This window comes from Drosophila teissieri, chromosome 2R (assembly GCF_016746235.2).
Source record: "Drosophila teissieri strain GT53w chromosome 2R, Prin_Dtei_1.1, whole genome shotgun sequence".
Lineage (NCBI taxonomy): Eukaryota > Metazoa > Arthropoda > Insecta > Diptera > Drosophilidae > Drosophila > Drosophila teissieri.
In genome coordinates, this window is record NC_053030.1 from 15,802,446 (window position 1) to 15,822,841 (window position 20,396).

The 20,396-nt window shown below is 42.4% G+C and overlaps 5 protein-coding genes across 7 annotated transcripts; 3 read left to right on the forward strand and 2 right to left on the reverse strand.

Moving 5' to 3' along the window:
* The first annotated feature begins 112 nt into the window (after positions 1-112).
* On the forward strand, positions 113-3,836 carry LOC122612119 (uncharacterized protein DDB_G0283357). Its single transcript, XM_043785512.1, is given in 9 exon segments — positions 113-251; positions 1,070-1,388; positions 1,449-1,573; positions 1,679-2,130; positions 2,194-2,295; positions 2,355-2,575; positions 2,636-2,934; positions 2,992-3,305; positions 3,581-3,836. Coding segments are annotated over 8 exon segments (1,851 nt in total). The 5' UTR covers positions 113-251; positions 1,070-1,111; the 3' UTR covers positions 3,642-3,836.
* A 2,074-nt stretch (positions 3,837-5,910) lies between these two features.
* On the reverse strand, positions 5,911-6,435 carry LOC122614835 (RNA polymerase II degradation factor 1). Its single transcript, XM_043789503.1, has one exon. The coding sequence runs from the start codon at positions 6,433-6,435 to the stop codon at positions 5,911-5,913; it is 525 nt and encodes a 174-aa protein (XP_043645438.1).
* Positions 6,436-10,329: 3,894 nt separating this feature from the next.
* On the forward strand, positions 10,330-13,466 carry LOC122613007 (protein 5NUC). Of its 3 annotated transcripts, none has more exons than XM_043786963.1 (7): positions 10,330-10,449; positions 11,112-11,357; positions 11,419-11,569; positions 11,640-11,896; positions 11,957-12,251; positions 12,330-12,627; positions 12,686-13,466. In XM_043786963.1, the coding sequence occupies exons 1-7, from the start codon at positions 10,355-10,357 to the stop codon at positions 13,246-13,248; spliced, it is 1,905 nt and encodes a 634-aa protein (XP_043642898.1). In that variant the 5' UTR covers positions 10,330-10,354; the 3' UTR covers positions 13,249-13,466. The 3 variants fall into 3 exon arrangements, with proteins under 3 accessions (XP_043642898.1, XP_043642896.1, XP_043642897.1); XM_043786961.1 differs by having other exon boundaries at positions 10,333-10,449; positions 11,091-11,357; XM_043786962.1 differs by having other exon boundaries at positions 10,433-10,449; positions 11,097-11,357.
* Positions 13,467-13,586: 120 nt separating this feature from the next.
* LOC122614483 (ovochymase-2) lies at positions 13,587-15,363 on the reverse strand. The gene is made up of 7 exons (XM_043789049.1): positions 15,273-15,363; positions 15,160-15,208; positions 14,875-15,020; positions 14,297-14,818; positions 14,189-14,237; positions 14,010-14,116; positions 13,587-13,957 (listed from the first exon to the last, which is right to left on the reverse strand). The coding sequence occupies exons 1-7, from the start codon at positions 15,361-15,363 to the stop codon at positions 13,587-13,589; spliced, it is 1,335 nt and encodes a 444-aa protein (XP_043644984.1).
* A 1,387-nt stretch (positions 15,364-16,750) lies between these two features.
* On the forward strand, positions 16,751-20,138 carry LOC122613037 (protein 5NUC). The gene is made up of 7 exons (XM_043787000.1): positions 16,751-16,848; positions 18,044-18,270; positions 18,322-18,472; positions 18,532-18,788; positions 18,846-19,122; positions 19,201-19,501; positions 19,565-20,138. The coding sequence occupies exons 2-7, from the start codon at positions 18,047-18,049 to the stop codon at positions 20,113-20,115; spliced, it is 1,761 nt and encodes a 586-aa protein (XP_043642935.1). The 5' UTR covers positions 16,751-16,848; positions 18,044-18,046; the 3' UTR covers positions 20,116-20,138.
* Positions 20,139-20,396: the final 258 nt, after the last annotated feature.

Below are 20,396 nucleotides of genomic sequence, written 5' to 3' on the forward strand. Positions count from 1 at the left end.
ATAAACTACATAAATTATTAAGAAAAACTATATTTTTATAACCCACATAATTAAGTCAAATGAAAAGGATGCGCTTTTCCAGTGCTTACTGTACTACCCGCCAAAGACAATGGTATTATCGCGTAATGCACTTTTCTGAGCTTTCGTCGCGCGGTCACACTTGTAGAATTGTTTTTTTTCGCGAATTCAATTGCAGTTTTTTCGCAACCTTTTAAATTAAGAGCAATAATCGAAAGGGCCATTTAACAGTGGTAATTAACGTTTTAAGCTAACGCTAGACTTGAAAAGTGTTTGTGGGTTGAGATAGTAGTGGAAAATGCAGTTGCAGAGAAGCATCGGAAGCAACAGAAAGCGCTCGATGCAATTTGCAAATACAGAAAAAAAAATAGGTGAAAAACTGCGTCCCACTAAAAAGTGAAAGTGCAGCATGGGCCGCGGGACGCGTGCGGGTGCACCAGTTGGACACCCAGCAGTCGCAGTGGAAAACTGCCCAAAATCAGGCGCTATTTTTATTAATCCTGAAGCTGAAAGGATAATATCGTGTTTACCGGTTTTGCTTACCCAAAGCTTTTGTGTGCGGAACTACGGCAACAATTTGATTTTCCCATTCGCTCAATTTTGCACGGTGGTTGTTTTTGCCCAATGCCTGTGACCGTGTGTGTGCATGTATGTGTGTGTGCGTGGGTCTGTGCGTGTGTGAGTGTGGCGCTTGAGTGTGTTGGTAAAAGCGTTGTTAGTGGTTAGCCGCCTAATTGATGCCGATAAATAATTACATTTTCGCCAGTAACAATAAAATTTGAAATTGAACATCCTTGAAAACTCATTGACTGGAAACTGGGATAGCTTACAAAAAAGATTGGAATTCAGTTTACTTAAGAAAACCAAGGTTTCTTCTTAGTGATCTTAAGAACTAATCTCTAAATAAAGATTACTATAGAAATCCTTAAATAAACTTAATGGCAAATGTAAAAACATGATTTTTATGCTTGAGTCCTGGCAAATCCTTTAGTTACAGTATCCTAAGCACTGCATATCCTTAAAGATATACTTACATTATACTTTTCATTAGTTTCCTATAGACCGCAGCTCCGGGGAAACGGGCGAAAAAATCATGACCGAGAAGTACGACGGCAACGGTGACTTTTCCGCCTTCAACGACGATGACAACGACTTTGGCGGCAAGCCTCGCAAGCCTGGTGGCTCCATAGGAGCACCAGGTGGCGCCCACAATGGCGACGCTTCCGCCCACGATCACGGTCATCATGGCGGAGATCCTGGCGGCAATGTCCAGATAAACGAGAAGGCCAATGAGTACATACGCGATTGTATGGCGGAACGAAATCGCATGGACAGAAAGTTTCCCATTGCCGAAAAGCTGCTAGAAGGCGGTAAGCAAAGTCGTCGTTATGAATTCTAAGCATGATCTAATGAATCTTATCTTATTTTAGAAATTGAAAAGGTTCAGACAACAGGAAGGATCCCTTCCAGAGAGCAAAAATATGCCGATATCTATAGAGAGAAGCCGCTGCGGATCTCACAACGTGTTTTGGTTCCCATTAGAGAACATCCCAAGGTGAATTTCACACTTATTAGCTTGTCTAGTAATTGCAACGAATTCAAATTGAGTCCAAGTTTTATGACTGCCGCATTTCATAACCGGTAAACTTCTATTATTCAGTTCAACTTCGTGGGCAAACTGCTGGGGCCCAAGGGCAACTCCCTTCGCCGCCTTCAGGAGGAGACCCTTTGCAAGATGACCGTCCTGGGCCGTAACTCCATGCGCGATCGTGTCAAAGAAGAGGAACTCCGCAGCTCCAAGGATCCCAAGTACGCTCACCTCAACAGCGACCTGCACGTGGAGATATCGACAATAGCGCCGCCCGCCGAAGCCTACGCCCGAATTGCCTACGCCATGGCCGAGCTGCGAAAGTATTTGATTCCAGACAGTAACGACATCATCCGGCAGGAGCAGCTGCGCGAGTTGATGGACAGCACTAGCCTAAATGACAACGATAATGCCAAGAGTGGCTATAAGAAGACGTCTCATATGCAGGGAGGTAACAGTGCCATGGGTGGCGGCTCAATTAACCCGATTGGAGGGGTTAAGAACACCCCACATCACAGTTATAGGTAAATGAGTTTTTTCTAGAGATAACGCCATACATATTTGTATCTTTCGTTAACCTTTTTCAGGGGCTCACAGCAGTCATCTTTTAGCAAAAATGTGCTGGCCCCAAAGCAGAAAGTGATGTCCATATTGGAAAAAGCCAGGACGGCCATGGACGAAACCTATGGGTATGGTTCTTAAATATACATTTTATCAAGGATTCTTTCTTACTAATCCAATTTTGCAGTCGGGGCTATGACGACGGCCTTGGTTATGATCCTCACCAGTCGTACGATAGCTACTCGTATGGCACTCATGGCCATGGACCCCATGGACCGCCAGCTAACATTCTAGGCGGGGTGGGCGGCATCAGCGGCGGCGGAGGCCGGGGTGGACACTACGAAAGCTCCGACTACGAGCCGGATTATGGGAGACGAGAATACTATCAGCACTCGCCTGGATATTCTGGTAAGATACGGAGCGCGTACCTCAAAAGACAGTATGTTAAATTTGGAGTCATTTTTCCAGCTGGCGGCGGCGGAGGTGTAGGTCTGGGCTCTGGCGGCGCTTCACAATCAAATGCCATCGGCGGCTCTGGTCTCAGTTCCAATCACAATCGCAGCCATGTTAACAGGTGAAATTTGCTGGACCCTAGCAGCGCCAGCGGAGGTCGAGCTACAAACCCAGCGGCAACCCCCCAGAATTTGACCATGAAATCCCAACCCAATAGCAGCAACAACTTTTTGCCAAATCACGGAGCAAGTGAGTGCCAAAACGGCAAGAACATAAATCCCAACTACTACTACAATTCCAACGGCAGTTCCAAGGTGAGTACCCACTGATAAACAGGCTGATACATAAAAATAATCCCAATTATCTTCCAGCTAAATCAGCCACAACTTCAACAGTCGCAACCAAATCTCCCACCGCAGCTATCAGGCCACAACAACAGCAGCAATAGCAGCCGCGTCAGCAATATCATTAACACCAGTAGCCACAATAATTGCAATAGCAACTTTCACCCAGTCGGTGACAAAAACTCCAACGACGTTTCATTTATATCCTCCTATCGACTCGGTCCAATGGATGGCCAAAAGAGTGCCAACAGCAACAATATCAACAATCACACATTAGGCAGTAAAAACCACAGCAACAACACCACCACAACCGCTTCAGTGCCCAATATGCTCTTAGTAAGGTATTGAAATGCGATATTAACGAACGCAGAAGAGATCTCCTTCGTCCTTGCACACAACCCACACTAAATCGATGTCTTTGGGCAATGCAAATGAATACTCGGGCTTTATGTGAATCCGCTTGCTTGCTTCTTACATATATCCCTCTCCGCTTATCAGTCAAAGTTCCTGTATTAATTTGCATTGATCCAGAAACGCAACCAAAACCCTCTCGATCATACACCGCAAACCAAAGACAAGAACATCTCTCTAAATCCAAATTAACATTCTCTTACAGACCTGCTAATCCTTCGCTACATATTGGCACATTTCCGTTCTTGCCCGTGCAGTTTTTCTGAACCCAACAGATACAAGAACTACAACCAGAACAAGCAAATCGAAAATCACATCAACATCACAGAAACTTTGTACACTTGAGTTCATAAGATTAGAGGAAGGCGTAGGAGGAGGAGTATTTACAAAATGGACAAAATGAACTTTACGATATATACCACATACAAAACATATACATAACAAATATATTTATACATATATTTTTGCGTGCAAGGATTAACATTTAATGATGATGAGGCTGGATCAACAAATCGAAAACCTTACTTTCGCGTTGGCTATAAAACACAGACGCAACTGTGTCCAGTTTTTTATCTCTATTTACAAACCATCTTAAAGATACTAAAAGAGCCTGAATGATTAGTGGGAGCTGTAATCGGTCGGGAGTAATCAGTAGTTAAGCACACGGCTCAGCTCAAAGTTGAGCTGGGATAGTCTGGCGTACAGTTACAGATCGAATCCAGTTGATACAGCAAGACAAAGCTATGTATAGGGAAAGAAGGAGCCGACTGACGGTCGGTAGAGACAAAATCTATGAGATTAATTAACTTAATAGAATATAATAATAATAAATACAGAGGGCACATTTAAACCATAATTTTATTTATATATGCATATATTTAACGAAACTAACGATACAGATAAAGAATATATATACATATATATATATACACTTACAAATTCTAATATTTACATAATTAACAGAGATCGACTAACCCCATGTTGACACGAAAAGTAACAGATTAACCCTAACAAAAATTATCTAATACTCGAGCATTCAGAATTAATATATCGAATACTAAAGATCTACAAAATAACTAACAAATTACAAAATATATACAAGTTTATTGTGAATCAATGTCCATAACTGGATACTGCTGCAAATGATTACTTTATTAAAACACCAGATACGAAAACAATAACAGAGTAAAATGAATACTTAAACGCAAACATAAGAACATAAGAATAACAAATACTCCATTTACTTATACACGAATATAACGAATATAAAGTTCTAACTAAACCAACAATGTAACTCAAAACTAAATTAACGTAACAACAATGTAATTCAATGTACTTAATCCATTTAACCCATGACGCCGGACAAAGCAAAGTAGTTTACCTAACTTTTCGTTTCCACAATTGTTCAACAATGAGTCGTCTGCTTTGTCCAGATGTCCCCATTAATTATACACTGAACTAACAAAAGTAAACTAAATATAACTCGTAATCGACAATTTGATCCGTTGCCAAGCTCAAAATTTCGTTTTCTGTTTTCTTACTTTAGTTAGTTCCTAGATTAATGAGATTTCTCTGTAGAGCTTAAGTAGAACCAAGAGAGTGTGCCAAATGTTTGTAGGAAGGGTATCGGGATCTGAGTGGACGGATCCCTTCCAGGTCTGAAATTACCAATTGAAATGCCAATTCATAGATATTATATCATTTTTTATATGTAACCTAATTTGAGTATCGAGCGAATAAAGTTGAGCGTTGCTAACGCAATGAAATAAACATATACTCGAATAAGAATAAAACGATATCTTGTCCAAAAACCTTAAGAAACATTTACTTACAACCATGTGAAAGCATGAAAACGTTGAATTGTTGAAAACAATTAAAATCTAGTTTTAAACAAATATCAGTAATACAGATAATACAAAGGAATTACAACCATTTATTACAAATAATTATCGTTGTTACAAATTATACAGATAACTAATATGAAATTATAACAAATGCTACTTTAGGGCGATTCCAAGCCCCAGATAATTTATGATACCAAGTTAATGAAATAACCGAACAACAAAAACACCCCGCCCTAACAACAATAAGAATATATACACTTATATGATATACATACCTACAAAATGAATTCAAAGAACTAATATATGGCGATTGAGTTATTCTCATTAATTATTATATGTAAAATTAAATAACACAAGTAATAACTAAATGAATAAATAAATATATTTAAAATGTATCGAAAATCGAAGTAGGGCTGTGTTTTTATTCCCCGCTGCAATGAACCAATCTTGAGTAAAACTTCATCCATTATATTTTAGTTTCCGTATAATTTATTTCGTTGTTGCTTATGTGTTTTATATTGCTTTACAATAATTGACTAGAGTACATAGCTTAGGAATACCCAGATCCCTGTGTTGCATAATTTCCACCCCCAGGAAGTTCGCAACCCTTGGTTTCTCTCTCGTTTTACTTGCAATGAGATCGCAGCAAAGTGACTAGAATGAGGAGGAGATCCTGCCCTCCAATTTGCCCTTAGGCGTGCAGCAGTCCATCGCTTTGACCAACCAATTTCCCGAGCAGAGTCTGGTAGAGCGGCGACTCCGTGGGTACTCCCTCACTCTGGAGGAACAGCAGCGTTTCCCTGGCGCACATGGCGAAGCCCAGTGCCTCCGCCTGTGTCCTTTGGGCTGGCGTCGGTGGCGCAAACTGGGCAGCCACCTCGGCATCCTCTTCACTTTCCTCGGCGTCCTCAGCCCCAGCTCCGGCAGCCGCATAGCCATCTCGATCATCCAGATCCTGCTCAAAGGCATCCAGTTCCGCCTGCAGCTCCATTATCTTTTGCAGCGCTTCCAGGAGGATTCGATTGGGGGCATCTGGCGGGGATGGCTCTTCTGCTGGTGGTGTAAGAGGACGATGGCGCTTCTCCGGAACTGCATCATTCGGTTGCTGCTCCGGCTGCTGCTCCTGCGGCTGGACACGTTGCTCCTGTGCCTGCTGCTGATGCTGCTGCTCCTCCTGACTGGCTCGCTTGCGCTTCATGATCAGTTTGCCCGACATGGTTAGTGGATGATCTCCTAGATTTTAACTGCAATCGCTTGGGTATTCCAACTCGCTCCTGCGCGACACAACCTTCGTTCACCTGGCGATCGCCACGACTGAGCTGCGACCAACTGCACCCCGGCGACCAACTGGCAACTCCAACCCCAAACTGTGGCAGGGACCAGAGATAGCGGCATTAGGGGATGTGCCGCGCCAAGGAAATTAAAAACAACAATCCATCGGCAACCAAAAAAAAAAAAAAATTGTTGCAGCTGTTTGAGTTGCGGCAGCTGAAGCGGGAGGGCAACAGGATACTGGCTACAGGCCACAGGCTCAACGGCAGCAGCAGGATATTGCAACCCTCAGCTGGCGCTCTCTCTCCCCATCTCTTTCCCACTCTCTCTATCTCTCTCTGCGGCTGCAGCAGCCGCGCTCCGAATATCCTCCCTTCCTCCGTGCATCCGTCCTGCACCCCATCTCCCTGCCCCTGCCCTGCTCGTCCTTTCCGCCCTTCCAGTTGTTGTTGTCCCGTGTCTGTTTCCTTTCGGTGCGGCATTACCGATTCCCAAGTTACCTTTTTACGTCCACCCCACTGAAGGGTGTCTGTGAAAAAAGCATTTACAACTAATTCATCTTTCTATATAAAGCTTCTATGATTTTAACCATATTATAGCCTAAATATCATTATTTGACACTCTTTGGTAATCCAATTATGAGTGTACAAGGAATTATTATTTACATCTTGCTAGCATTTTCCTTATAATTTTATTAGAATTTATACAAATGCCAAACTCACCTTTAATGACGAATGTTTATATGAATTTAATTGCTATAAATAAACAAATCTGGCTTATAAAGTCAGTTAATTTGAAAAGCATTTCGATCTGGTTTCAGCGAACATCGACCGATATAATTGCTTAAATTGCTTTTCTTGGCAAAACGTGCACTGCTGACGCATTTAAAAAATTAGCGATTCAGTTTAGAGAGTTAAGCTATTTAGGTAATATGTACATATATGTATTATGTATTTCCCCGTATCGTTAAGAATTGTATTCTCACAATCAACTTCCTAAATGTTGTTTGTGAACTTTGATTCCATAGTACATATTACACATTCCATACATGTTTGTATATTTACTTATTTTGAGTTTACCAAGAATTGGTAATCATTTGATTAACATACTGGGAATGCTATAAATAAAACATTTTTCCAAGGATTTCCAGCACACTTTGTTCAATGTGTGTGTAGGGCATTCCCGAGTGCGGTATGCCCGACTATGATAAGCATTTGCAGCTGGCACGCTTCACATTCATCTCTTCGATCGGCACTTCCCCTGCGAGTTAGTTTGACCTGCCACTGCAATGATAAGTGCACACCTAAAAGCACTGCGAGAAATTTCCAAATTTCCCAATTTCCGAATTTCGTTGCCATGGAAATTAGTATGAGGCATGAGGGGTATGAGTTAGTATGAATGAAATCAAGTATACCGCTCTGTTGGCATGGAGAAGCAATTCTTATCGGCTTTATTACAGATTGTAAACGGAGTAAAGGTGAGTGCTCTAAATGCTAATCGATAATGCTGTCAAAATTTTGAATGAACATAATTCGCTTTATGGTTTATGACTGCGACTTGCGTAATCATGGCAATAATTTAAAACGAAAGGATTGTTTGTTTTTCGCTTGTAAGATGACGCAAAAAATGGACAATACCCAGTTCCAAAAAAAACTATCTTATAGATAGCAATAAATTTGTATTTATGGTCAAGGAAATTGGGCATTATTCGATTGATTTGTGGCTGTGAATTTGACACTATCTTAGCGAATTGTTGTTAATGAATTTCGGAAGGCATTTAAATAATCACGCCCCTGACGTCTGTGAACTGTTGATATGTCTGATTGGACATATTTGCATTGGCAGTAGTGTGTGTACATTGTTTACTTGATAAGCAATGTTGTTATTGGCATATCGTAATTGAATCATATATTATTTTTATCTCATTATTATCGCACACTTGACATTGTGTAATATTGCGTGCTGGTTTGCCCCTCGTTTCAACTCAACTTGCTCGAAGCATCTTCTATTTATTTTCGAACCAACTCAATTGCCGCTGTATCTTGTATCTTGCGGATATATTTAGGCGACAACGCGAGCAGAAGAGTTGTACCTTTCGTTTGAAGTATTTGCCCGACCACAGGCAGCAAATACATTATCCACAGCCACAGTCGCAGCTGTTGTGTGTATAATAGTGCCATTATATATGATTGAACAGTTTGAGAAGCACGCGACAAGTGGCAGCGGCTAATTGGGGGTGTACTGTGGCCCAAACCCGGCAATTGTGATCCCATCGTGTGGCTACAAGTGCGCAGTGAACTCATTAAGTAACTACCCAAATCGCCAATTGCATCTTTCCAGTATTAACTATCCCTTCTGTGCTGGTTGCCATAAATCGTTGAAACAAGCAGGCCTCATTGTTATCAATGGAATGTGCCTCAAGTTCGCCGAAGACACTTGTGTGGAATTTTCGGGGCGGCGGCTGTTGGTGCCTCACTAAATATGTGCAGTAAACACCCTAAATAAATACCACTGTGCATATCATTTCAAGACAATGGAAATGTTTTGTCTGAATAATAAGCAATGTAGCAAAAATGCAGTGATTGCACATAGCAAGTCATGGAATAGATTCATTTCGATTATGATACCAAGTGTTTAAAAGTAGAATTTCTATGATCTTTGAATGATTTTATAGATTCTTGTGTTGAGATTCTCTACAAGTAGCTGCTTCTTGATAGAGATACACTGAATGCGACTTCCTGCAAATTCCCTTTTTGTAGAACTTGTGTTTGATTGTATGATCTATGAATGATTTTCGTATAGATTCTCGTGCTTATATCACCTACAAGTAGCTGCTCCTTAAAGATAGAGATACGCTGAATGCAAATTCTCCGCACCGAGAGTGCACTGTATATATTTTTTAGTACAATCCATATTTCGGCGTGGGAATGCCGCCTTGTATTTGGACAACTGTTGGGCCAACTACCTGCCACTGTCTGGCCGACTATGAGTCAGTTATTAATATACAGACAGTGTTGGGACAGGACCTAGGTAAGGTACAAGGTAGTTAAAAAAATAAGTACCTAGGTAAGGTAAAAGGGTTTCACATTTTTCTGGACAGAAATTTTCCAGTCGAATTTTATGGCTTTATTTATACACAATACACATTTTCAATCTGGCTTAAAATATTGACCATTTCAAATAAAAGGTAGTTCCTTTTTATTTGTATTATCCTTTCCGGACATCTTATTGTATTGGGTTCTTTCACAAATTGATAAGATAGTTTTAAATATGAGTTTGCTTCAAGCTAATATTAGCCGAACAGCATTTGTGTGGAAAATGGTGCAATTCGAATCGAAAGATAAATAACTTTCTATGGTGGAATCAGCTTTTTTTATTATTGTGGAATTCGATAATTTTGCTTAAAGGAAAATAATCGAAAAGTCTTTTCAGTAATAAATAAAGCAAATATTTCAGTACCTTATTACCTATCTTACCTACTTCTCCAGGTATAGAGGAATCATTACCTAGGTAGGGTAAAAGGTAGCCGAATATTTGTATACCTAGGTAATGTAAAAGATACAACAAAGTTGTACCTAGGCACGTACCTAGGTACAAGTATCTAGGTACTCCCCAACACTGTGTGCAGATATAGCCAACTCAGCATTATCTGATCTATAACCGTCGATTATCGCGCGATAAGCCTGCTTCTGATGGCTCCCCAAAAATGCGAAATACAATGGGGCTCGATGCCCCAAAGAGCATCGCACAAAGTTCGCAGTGGCGTTGGCGTTCTCAGCCAATTTAACCCGCTCTGAGCCGCAATACGAGGCCTTATCGCAATCAGTCCGCTCCGCGAGTCAGTAAATTTCGGTTTACTGTTTATGGTATTCGGCTTTATGCTTTCGGCTATAAAGGTTCTCGCACTCTCAGCCAATTTGGTGGGTCAGTTAGCCCGCGGACCGTGCGACGAGTGCATGTGAGTAGCGATCGTTGGTTTTTGTAATTCGCTGTTTTGCTGTTCCAACCTTTCGGAAGTATTAGAGTTTTTTTCGGCGATGGCGATCGGGGCTTTTAAGCCGAGTTAGCTTTTGGGCCAATGCCATGAGAAAGCCGAAGTTCGAGCGCGTTTCCGACTTCAATTGAAAACCAGTTAGCCAAATGAAGTGGACCGCGATGGCCAGAGTCGGGGGATGGAAATTAATCGACGAGCTGAATGGGCTGGGGATTTGTGTGTTTTTGCACACGCAGTGTGATAAGCGGCGATTAGATTTAAAGCACCCAATAAACTATAAATTGCGATTTCTGCACGCTCGTGATTGATAAATATTTGACTCTCAGCGGTGGAAGATAAGGTCGCAAAGGACCTTCAACAGCCTGAGTAGAAAATCTGGTTTACAACGGTTGAAGTGTACCCATTACTCGTGTAAAAGATAAGAATCCAACTTATAAAACGCTTTATTAAGTGGTTGTACATAGTGCATTATAACTACTAAGGTTATTTTTATTAAAAAGTAGCATTTTAATAAAACAGTTTCCATGCAGCAATCAGTGTTTATTACGATTTCACCAATGATTATTTACCGAAACTACATCCTTTCGTCTCTGATAACTTATCAGCGATAGTGTTCATTGCTCCAGCACCAAAATGTTACCTGCCCGGAGTCTCCTTATCGGATCATGCTGCCTACTGGCCCTACTACTGATTCATCCGGCGCAGGCGAATCCCATTGCTCCCCGGGCGGAAGTGGCGGCCGAGTTCATCATTCTGCACAACAATGACATGCACGCTCGGTTCGAGCAGACCAGTGTGACCAGTGGCACCTGCTCCCAGGAGGAAGCCAACACGGATCAGTGCTACGGAGGATTCGCCAGGGTGGCCTACGAGTAAGTGCGGTCAGGTTCGTGCTCCAGTGTTCTCCTAACTTAGCTCCTAATCTTAAACTAGGGTGCGAAAGTATCGCAAGGAGGCGGCGGAGGGTGGAACTCCGGTGTTCTATCTCAATGCAGGTGACACCTACACCGGAACGGCTTGGTTCACCGTCTTCAAGGACAACATCACCAGTGCTTTCCTCAACAAGCTATCACCAGATGCTATAGTAACTATTGATTATCATAACTATTGGTTATCATCTTAATATATTTCATTAATAAATAACATTTGAATAGTCCCTGGGCAACCATGAGTTCGACCAGAATGTTGAGGGTTTGGTGCCCTTCCTCAACGCCGTGGAATTCCCCGTTCTGGCCTGTAATCTGAACCTCACCGATGTGCCCGAAATGGCGGCTACCAAGCAGCTGGCCAACTCCACGGTCCTCGAGAAGAATGGCGTGAAGATTGGCGTGATCGGTTACCTTACGCCCGATACCAAGGTGCTTGCCTTCCGGAATAAAGTGGAGTACGAGGAGGAGATCGTGTCCATCAAGTGGGTATAACTAAAATCCGCTGAAGAGAACGAGATTGTTCTAGTCAATGCATTTCCCAGTGCGGAGGCCGAGAAGCTGAAGGCTCAAGGCATCAATATCATCATCGCCCTGGGTCACTCTGGTTACCAAAAGGATCAGGAGATAGCCAAGAACTGCCCGGAGGTGGACATAGTCATTGGTGGTCACTCGCACACCTTCTTGGATGCCAGCCAGCCGGTGGCCGATCCCACTGACTCCGATCCGGAGGCGGTTCGAGGTCCCTATCCCACCACAGTGGTGCAGGCCAGCGGCAAGAAAGTGCCGGTGGTGCAGGCCTATGCCTATACCAAGTACCTCGGAAAGATTCATGTTCAGGTAAGCTCTACATACTTTATTTTTATATAATTTTTCATTAAAATTTCAAATAAATTCTTCTGATTTCCATAATTCCAGTTCGATGCCGAGGGCAATCTGATCGAGTTTGACGGTGCTCCCATTTTGCTGAATGCCTCCATAGCTCAGGAGCAGGATCTCCTGGATTTGCTGGACCAATACCGTCCCAAGCTGGAGGAGCTGGAGAACATGATCCTGGGCTACACTAAGGTGTTTCTCGAGGGCGGCAACATCTGCCGCATGAGGGAGTGCAACCTCGGAAACCTGGTGACGGACGCCATGATCTACAGTCGCGTTATGGAGAACAAGGGCGGTGAATTCTGGACGGATACTGCGATTGCCTTTATGCAGGGAGGAGGTGCGTTTGCTTGGTGTCATTAGTGATTTCGAAATTACCTGAATCCGCGTCTATTTAGGAATCCGTTCTTCCATCGATAAGAAGGCAGATGGTGCCATCAATGGGGCCACCCTCCTGGCCGTTCTTCCCTTCGAGAATAATCTGTTCATAACCAGGATCCTCGGAAGCACCCTGCTGGCTGCCCTGGAGCACTCGGCCGCTGTGCGGCTGCAGGACTCCAATGGCGGATTCCTGCAGATGTCCGGAGTGCGTGCGGTGTACAACTACAACAACGAGCAGGGCAAGCGGGTGGTTTCCGCCCAAGCCTTATGCGCCAGTTGCGCCGTGCCCACGTACAAGAGCATCAATGAGACGGCCCTGTACCAGGTGATTGTGCCGCAGTTCCTCCTCGAAGGCGGCGATGGATACACTCTCACCGAGGAGTCGAATCCATACAGCGAGAGCATGCAGCGGAACGATCTGAATGCCACCATGGACTACCTGAAGCAGCGCCATTTCGTGTATCCCGAGATCGAGGAGCGAATTGTGATCCACGAGAAGGTGGACACCGGATCGGCGTCTGGTATTGTGGCCTCCATCTCGTTGCTGCTGCTCTCCTCCCTCCTAACCAGATTCATCTAGTGGAACTTTCAGCTTCTCATTTCGGAGCCCTAATCCATCAACAAACTTTGCCACATTTGGTCGTTCGCATATGCGATTGCATTTTACCGACTTAATTAGTTTAGGTTTTCAACTGGCAAGGTGTGGTTGGTGATAAGTTTGCCCCTAATTAAAATAATATGTGCTTGTTTCACACACGAACCCGAACTTAATAGCTAATAAATGTTGTGAGAACTGAAGTGACCTTGCTTTTATTGAAAACATCACTCGAAATGCTGATGTATACATTGATTTGACTACCTGCGTAGTTTTTGAGTACATCAACTATAATCTCGGTACTCTTCACTTGAAGAGAACTATTAAGTCTGGTTTAATGTTTCCGAAATCCATTTTGCATGTGCCATTGCACTTGTTATTACGTATACGCCATTAACCGAAAAGTCTACCAAGCCCAATAGAACGATATGCCGCATGCCCGAAGCATTCGATACTTCCTTTACCAATATGTCGCCAGTTGTTCCAAAGTTCTGAAGTGAATTTTGTCCATAAATGTTTTTCACACAAAACTGATTCGCTTTGATATTTTTCCCCAACTGATATTCACACCACTTCCAATAAAGGCTCTCCACATGGGTGACGTAATTGCTTGAGCCATATGGCATTAGGCCAGTGATACTTAAGGAACCATCGAAATTGGCAGTTTCCAGAATACAGATCGGTTTCAAGGCCCCTGCAAGGAAGTACACTGTAATGCCAATACTATTGAAGTACAACTAAGTTACCTCTAAATTGTAAGCGATTCGTCAGGTGAATCAGTACTATACCAATGTCGTTGGGCTGTTTAAAAAACGCGTTGGCTCGGAATCCCGTGCCCATCACTTCAATGGCCCTGCGGAAATGCATTATCGTAAGTTGAAGACATCTTAAATAATCTGTTCTTAAGGGCTTTGAATGCACTCACAAGGAATAGGGGCTTTCTCGAGAAACGTCTGCAATCGTCAGCACATGGCCTAAATAAAAATAAAAAAATATTCAACACCAAAAAACGGATAGGTATGAAAGTACTTACGATCGGTGACCAGCACACCCTTCGCGCTGAAATGAAGTCCATAAATGGTTGCCATAAGAATGGAGTCCATGTCATGTCCAGTGCAGTCCTCATACAGGAACACATCGTTGACTTTCCTTCTCACCTTGTCACCTGGATTAATCCCAATGGTTTGTGCAATCCAGCCGACATACGGCGACACATCGGTATACATCCCCACTCCACCGCATTCAGCAGTTCCAAAACTGATGATGCCGGATTGCGTGTCGAAAATCCGTGTTCTGGTGCCAATTTTGGATATCAACGGACCGCCAGAATCGCCGGTACATGTATCTCCGTAGCTTTTCGCGCAAATCTGTTTCGGATCCGGATATAGACCCATCATATAATAACAATCGTTTGGATCCGTTCGGTTCAGCGAAACGACTTGAAGAAAATCGCTTTGCTTGGCTTTTTGGGTTTTTCCCCAGCCAAGCGCAGTAAACCGCCTTATTTGATTTGCTATAATGTTGTCCATTAAAATGCATATTGCTTGTATATAGACTGCGGATAAGTACAATTAAACGTTGGAAAATCGACTAAATTTCTCACTTAGTTACACGAAAAATGCACACTCCTCTCCAACCTTAGCAGCGCAATATCGTTAACGAAGTTGGTTTTGTTGAATTCTGGATGGGAGATACTATAACTTACACGAATCAGATCGGTCGGGTGATTAATGTTGTACGCTCCAAGTCTCACGAACCTTTAATAGACAAAATCGCATAATACTAAGAAGTGCCTATTATGAACATATCTATTTATTTAGCCGAAAGTAAAAATATTTTATTTAAGAAAAACCTGTATTTAAACTCGCCGAGAGGCGTTTTTTTTTTCGTACTCACAGCGTGTCTTTATTTCCATAGGTGCAATGAGCAGCCGTTAATACAAAGTCTGGAATGAGTATATGCTCATTGATCAAGCAAATTTGATCAAATTATATATTTTTAGTACGAACCTTTATGAATAATGGTGCCACCGCAGATTAACTTTGTTGAATTAGAAATACCTGCCATATACTGAGCATTTGGATGGTTGGTGCCATTCATAATTTTCGGGGCAAGTGAATTTCCACATGGTTGATGCAAAAACATGCAAAATCCAAGTTGATAGAAACCCAATGAACACAAATAAATCCACACCAAAGGAGACAACATTTCAGCCAGAGATCAAAAACGCAAATGAGAAGCACAATGAACATAGTCCTCTTATCAGTGACATTTTGTATATGAAACATCAGTACATCAGTGTAAATACCTATATACAGTCGAAATTCGGTTTTTTGATTAATTGAATTAACCTCTAGAGGTTAGGATCTCTAATCCTAATTTTGGGGAAATTAAAGCTGGTGTCTATTTGAACAGCGCTTGTTTTGAAAAATATAACTAATTGTTTCAATAGCACGAATCTACAAAGTGTTAACTAAAAGATCGAACGCTTTAGTGGAGTTTCTCGACTATCAGATACCCGTTACTCATGAAGATGAAGAAACTTAAACAATTGATTGGCATACTAATTTTTGCCAATTGTTGTCGTGTTTTGACAGACATGCCAGGTTGACTAGTGAAGAATATGTGCACTTACCACTTCAGTGACGAATTCTGCTTCAACTAAATTGGGAATTTACATCTCATCACCCTTCCAGCGCCAGTCTGCTTTTATAAATAGTTTTTTTGCCATGGATACTTCAATTCTTAGTTTGGGTTTGTAAGTATTTAAGACATGTGCTTTGATCTTTTAAAATAAGTGAAGAAGTCAACACAATCTAACTTGAAACTTAAAAATCTCTTATTTCTGAACATTTATTACAGCCCTCTTCAAAATATAATTACTTTGCTAAACCGACCTAGGCAAACTTTTCCCTAGCAAAAAAAAAATGTGCGCACCTACACATTATTATGATTAATATACTTTCGAGCCTCATCCGCTGTCTGTTTTCATTTTGACTTAAACTATTTATAAAATAGCAATGATAATGCTACTGGTAAAAGATATATAAAATCAGCAGAATATATTATTACTTCTTGAGTGTAACTGTTTCTGCGGCAGAAAGTCTCTCGGGTTCATTTAATTTAACAATCGTTTATATACCAATTTATAAATAAAACTCTCAGTGCTCGTTGCTGATGCTAATTTTTCCAATTGATAACGCATTAACTGAAGGCCTCCGCCTCAAGAGTTCGATACGTATGCATAACATTGCGTATACGTAACGCAACGCAACGAAACGTAACCCTTGGGCGCCAGAAAGAGAGTGAAAGAGAGCAGAATGGCCAAAGAGAATCTGGAGTGCAACTGACTGGGATTCTGATGCTGTTTTGTTTTGCCGGTTAATTTAAAACGATACTCTTGCCACCACATATCACACATGCTGCCGTGAACGTGAATGTGGATAACTGATAAATTCGGTATAAATAAAAATAATGTATAATAATAAGAAGAGCTGCGCTGCAGCAGAGCAGCAAGCAGCCGACCGCAGAAATCGGAATCGGGATCGGGAGAAGTCAGTGCGATTGTGGACATTGGCGACAAAGGTTGTGCACATTTGGAACGCTGAAACTATGGGGAAACAGATCGTTACTTAAGTTCTATTCAATTCAAAAAACAATTAACTTTTGCGCTGCTAACAACAACTGGCCATTAGTTGGCGAAAACGTGTCGAAAGTGCAGATACAATTCTGACCAAGTTCAGATACAAGTTCAGTGGCCGTGGAAGGGTTAAAAGTTTGCAATTTTAATACTGACTCCGACATCCCCTAGCGTGGGATTAAAGTGCAATTTGATATTATTTCCTATGCAACTAGAGAAAAAACCCGATCCATAAATAGTACCACTATGAGATAGCACTACAAAAGTGGCGATATATGTACACTTAAGCCTCCAATGCCGGAAAATTTGTTGAAATATGTGTTTTTTTATATACCCGTAGATTTATTAATGAGTAATCCATTTAAATTAGCCTTAGAACTAGTAGTTCCTATTCTACTCCATTTGTTTTTACGCGGGGCATAAATTAAGCGATTATTTTTATTTGTTTGTCTTTCCACTACTTGGATGTCTGGCTTTTCTCAAATTTTTGCTGATCTGCCTGAAATATTATACACAATTACTAAGAATGGGTGAAAAAGCACCTTGAAATCGAATTCCGATGCCCCCTGTGCGAAATTCTGTGTCGCACACTGTTTTTTGATGACCCATGCTCCAGGTGATATTTTTTGTGATTTATAAGCAAATTAATTAGCCACTCCGCATGAGTTAATTGTATTGTTATTTTCGCACTTGTTTCTGCTTTAATTCTGTTGTGACACTTTCAAATACATCATTTTGCGCTCCACCGGCGCTGAGTAAACAAGATATGTATGTTTATCATTTGCGGGCTGTTAAAGATATGCACGTTTCTGTATAAACTTATTTGCAAATGGTCTGCTGTTGCGAAAAACTAGAAGTTTCATTAATTTCCCTCTTTGTTTACACAGCAAGTTTCTAGCCTTCTGCTGGGAAACTCAATCAATTTGATAAATTATAATTATTCTTTGAACAACTCAGCTTCAGCCAAGTTAATGATGTCGCAGTCTGCAAAACGTTGTAATTTCTGTTGTAAAGCAATTCGAGTTATATGGGACCATAAAGATTGTCGCAAAACACTTGTCAAGTGCTTTTGGATTTCGTTGATATAAGCAATTCGCTGGGTAGTAATGAAAATCTCCACTGTCATTCCCCCTTCGCTAGAAGATGCAGTCACGCTGGCTTTTCGGGATCTCCGTGCTTCTCCTGGCCCACTGGACCGAGGCCAATCCAATTTTGAGCCATCCCAAAGTGGCCACCGAGTTCATCATCCTACACAATAATGATATGCATGCCCGATTCGACCAAACGAGCGTTAACAGTGGCACCTGCCCTCCGGAGGATGCACATACGAACAAATGCTATGGAGGATTCGCCCGGGTGGCCCACGAGTGAGTTATCCATCCGTGTAGTGTGGTCTGCTTTCAACCAATCTTTTCTAGAGTTCGAAAGTATCGGAAGGAGGCGCAGGAGGGTGGTACTTCCGTATTGTACCTCAATGCTGGTGATACCTACACTGGCACCGCTTGGTTTACTATTTTCAAGGACAAAATCGCCAGTGCTTTCCTCAACAAATTGAAACCCGATGCTATAGTTTGTGTTTTGCCTAGATCTTTCCATACAAAATATCGTAAATTTAACTTTATTTGTAGTCCCTGGGCAATCATGAATTCGATGAGAGAGTAGAGGGTCTGATACCCTTCCTCAACGAGGTCACCTTTCCTGTACTGGCCTGTAACCTGGACCTTAGCAAGGTTCCCCAACTGAAGGCCACCAAGCACTTGGCCCACTCCGCCATCCTGGAGACCAATGGCACGAAGATCGGTGTCATAGGTTACTTGACCCCGGATACCAAGAAACTTACACTCCACATGGATGTGGAGTTTAACGAGGAGGTGGAGTCCATTAAGTGAGTGAAGGAAACATCAAAATCTGCTCAATCTAATTTTCAAATATTCTTTCAAAGTGTTGAGGCAAAGAAACTGAAGGCGCAGGGCATTAAAATCATTATCGCCCTTGGCCACTCGGGTTATTTGAAGGATCTGGAGATAGCCAAGAAGTGTCCGGAGGTGGACATCGTCATTGGTGGCCATACAAACACGTTCCTCTACACCGGCGCCCAGCCGGATGCGGAGCACATAGATGGACCCTATCCCACGATGGTCAAGCAGAACAGTGGCAAGGAGGTTCCCGTGGTGCAGGCCTATGCGTATACCAAGTATCTTGGAAAACTTCATGTCCAGGTAACTACTTAAGTATAAAATACTTGAAAGTGATATGGTATGATAATTTATTATTTATATCCCAACTTGTAACTCCAGTTCGATGCCGATGGCAACCTCATCGAGTGGGATGGCTCTCCTATCCTGCTCAATGCTTCAGTGGCTCAAGAGCAGGACCTCCTGGATCTGCTGGAGGTCTTTCGTCCGAATGTCACCAGGCTGGAGAAGTCGGTGGTGGGGCACACCAAGGTTCATCTGGAGGGAAACAAGGCGTTTTGTCGGGCTGAGGAGTGCAACCTGGGCAATCTGATAGCCGATGCCTTTGTGTTTAGTCGACTGCTGGAGGAGCAGGGCGGTGATTTCTGGACAGATGCTGCCATTTCTATAACGCAGGGAGGAGGTTTGTTGGATGTTCACATGGTCTGTTTGTTGGTGATAAGTAATTAACATTTCAAATCACTAGGCATTCGCAGCTCCATTGAGAAGCGATCGGATGGCGCCATCACCGATAACGATCTCCTTTCCGTTCTGCCCTGGAGAAACAAGCTCTATGTGGTGCCCATGCCGGGTAGCTATATTCGTCGAGCCTTGGAGCATGCGGCTGTGCTGAGGGGCAAGGACTCGGATGGTGGCTTCCTGCAGGTGTCCGGAATCCATGTGGTATTCAATCTCAACAAGCCCGAGGGTCAGCGAGTGGTTTCCGTGCAGGTTCGTTGCGCCGCCTGCAGAGTGCCCACCTATAGCGATCTGAACGATAGTGCCACCTACAATGTCGTCCTGGGAGAGTTCCTGCTGGACGGTGGCGATGGACATGTATTCAGGCACTCGGCCCACCAGCCACAGCGCCTGCAAAATAACGACTTGGAGGCGGTATCCCAATATCTTGCGCAGCGGAACTATGTCTTTCCCGAAATCGAGGGTCGCATTGTTTTCATCAATTCATCCAGTGCACCACTTATGGGCTCGGCAGTCCTGCTTCTCATCTCTTCCCTTCTGTTAAAAATTATTACTTAAAATAAAGATTAAAACGAGCTCAAAAGATTATTACAGTTAAGGTGTGACGATAATTTCAAATCTCTAGAGTCTAGTCAACCAAATTCGTTGGGTTACCAATTTATCCATTGCTTTTTGGATTGCATAGTTTTAGGCAGACTTAAAAAGACAACAGTAACTAATAAAAATCGTATGTTAATGTGCTTTTCCTATTTCGGATTTTTCTCCAAGACATGGGAGTCTTGCATATTGGAATTTTACAAAATAATTTTGACAGTAGAATAAAATCGTAGTTTGTAATG

Coding starts and splice junctions, on each gene's coding strand:
- LOC122614835 (XM_043789503.1), bottom strand. CDS start 6,435: ATGTCGGGCAAACTGATCATGAAGCGCAAGCGAGCCAGTCAGGAGGAG.
- LOC122613007 (XM_043786961.1), top strand. CDS start 10,355: ATGGTATTCGGCTTTATGCTTTCGGCTATAAAGGTTCTCGCACTCTCA. Junction 11,570..11,639: donor AGCTATCACCAGATGCTATA/GTAACTATTGAT, acceptor ACATTTGAATAG/TCCCTGGGCAACCATGAGTT. Junction 12,252..12,329: donor TCGGAAAGATTCATGTTCAG/GTAAGCTCTACA, acceptor CCATAATTCCAG/TTCGATGCCGAGGGCAATCT.
- LOC122614483 (XM_043789049.1), bottom strand. CDS start 15,363: ATGAATGGCACCAACCATCCAAATGCTCAGTATATGGCAGGTATTTCT. Junction 15,209..15,272: donor TGGCACCATTATTCATAAAG/GTTCGTACTAAA, acceptor TACTCATTCCAG/ACTTTGTATTAACGGCTGCT. Junction 14,238..14,296: donor GGGTGTGCTGGTCACCGATC/GTAAGTACTTTC, acceptor ATTTTTATTTAG/GCCATGTGCTGACGATTGCA.
- LOC122613037 (XM_043787000.1), top strand. CDS start 18,047: ATGCAGTCACGCTGGCTTTTCGGGATCTCCGTGCTTCTCCTGGCCCAC. Junction 18,473..18,531: donor AATTGAAACCCGATGCTATA/GTTTGTGTTTTG, acceptor CTTTATTTGTAG/TCCCTGGGCAATCATGAATT. Junction 19,123..19,200: donor TTGGAAAACTTCATGTCCAG/GTAACTACTTAA, acceptor TTGTAACTCCAG/TTCGATGCCGATGGCAACCT.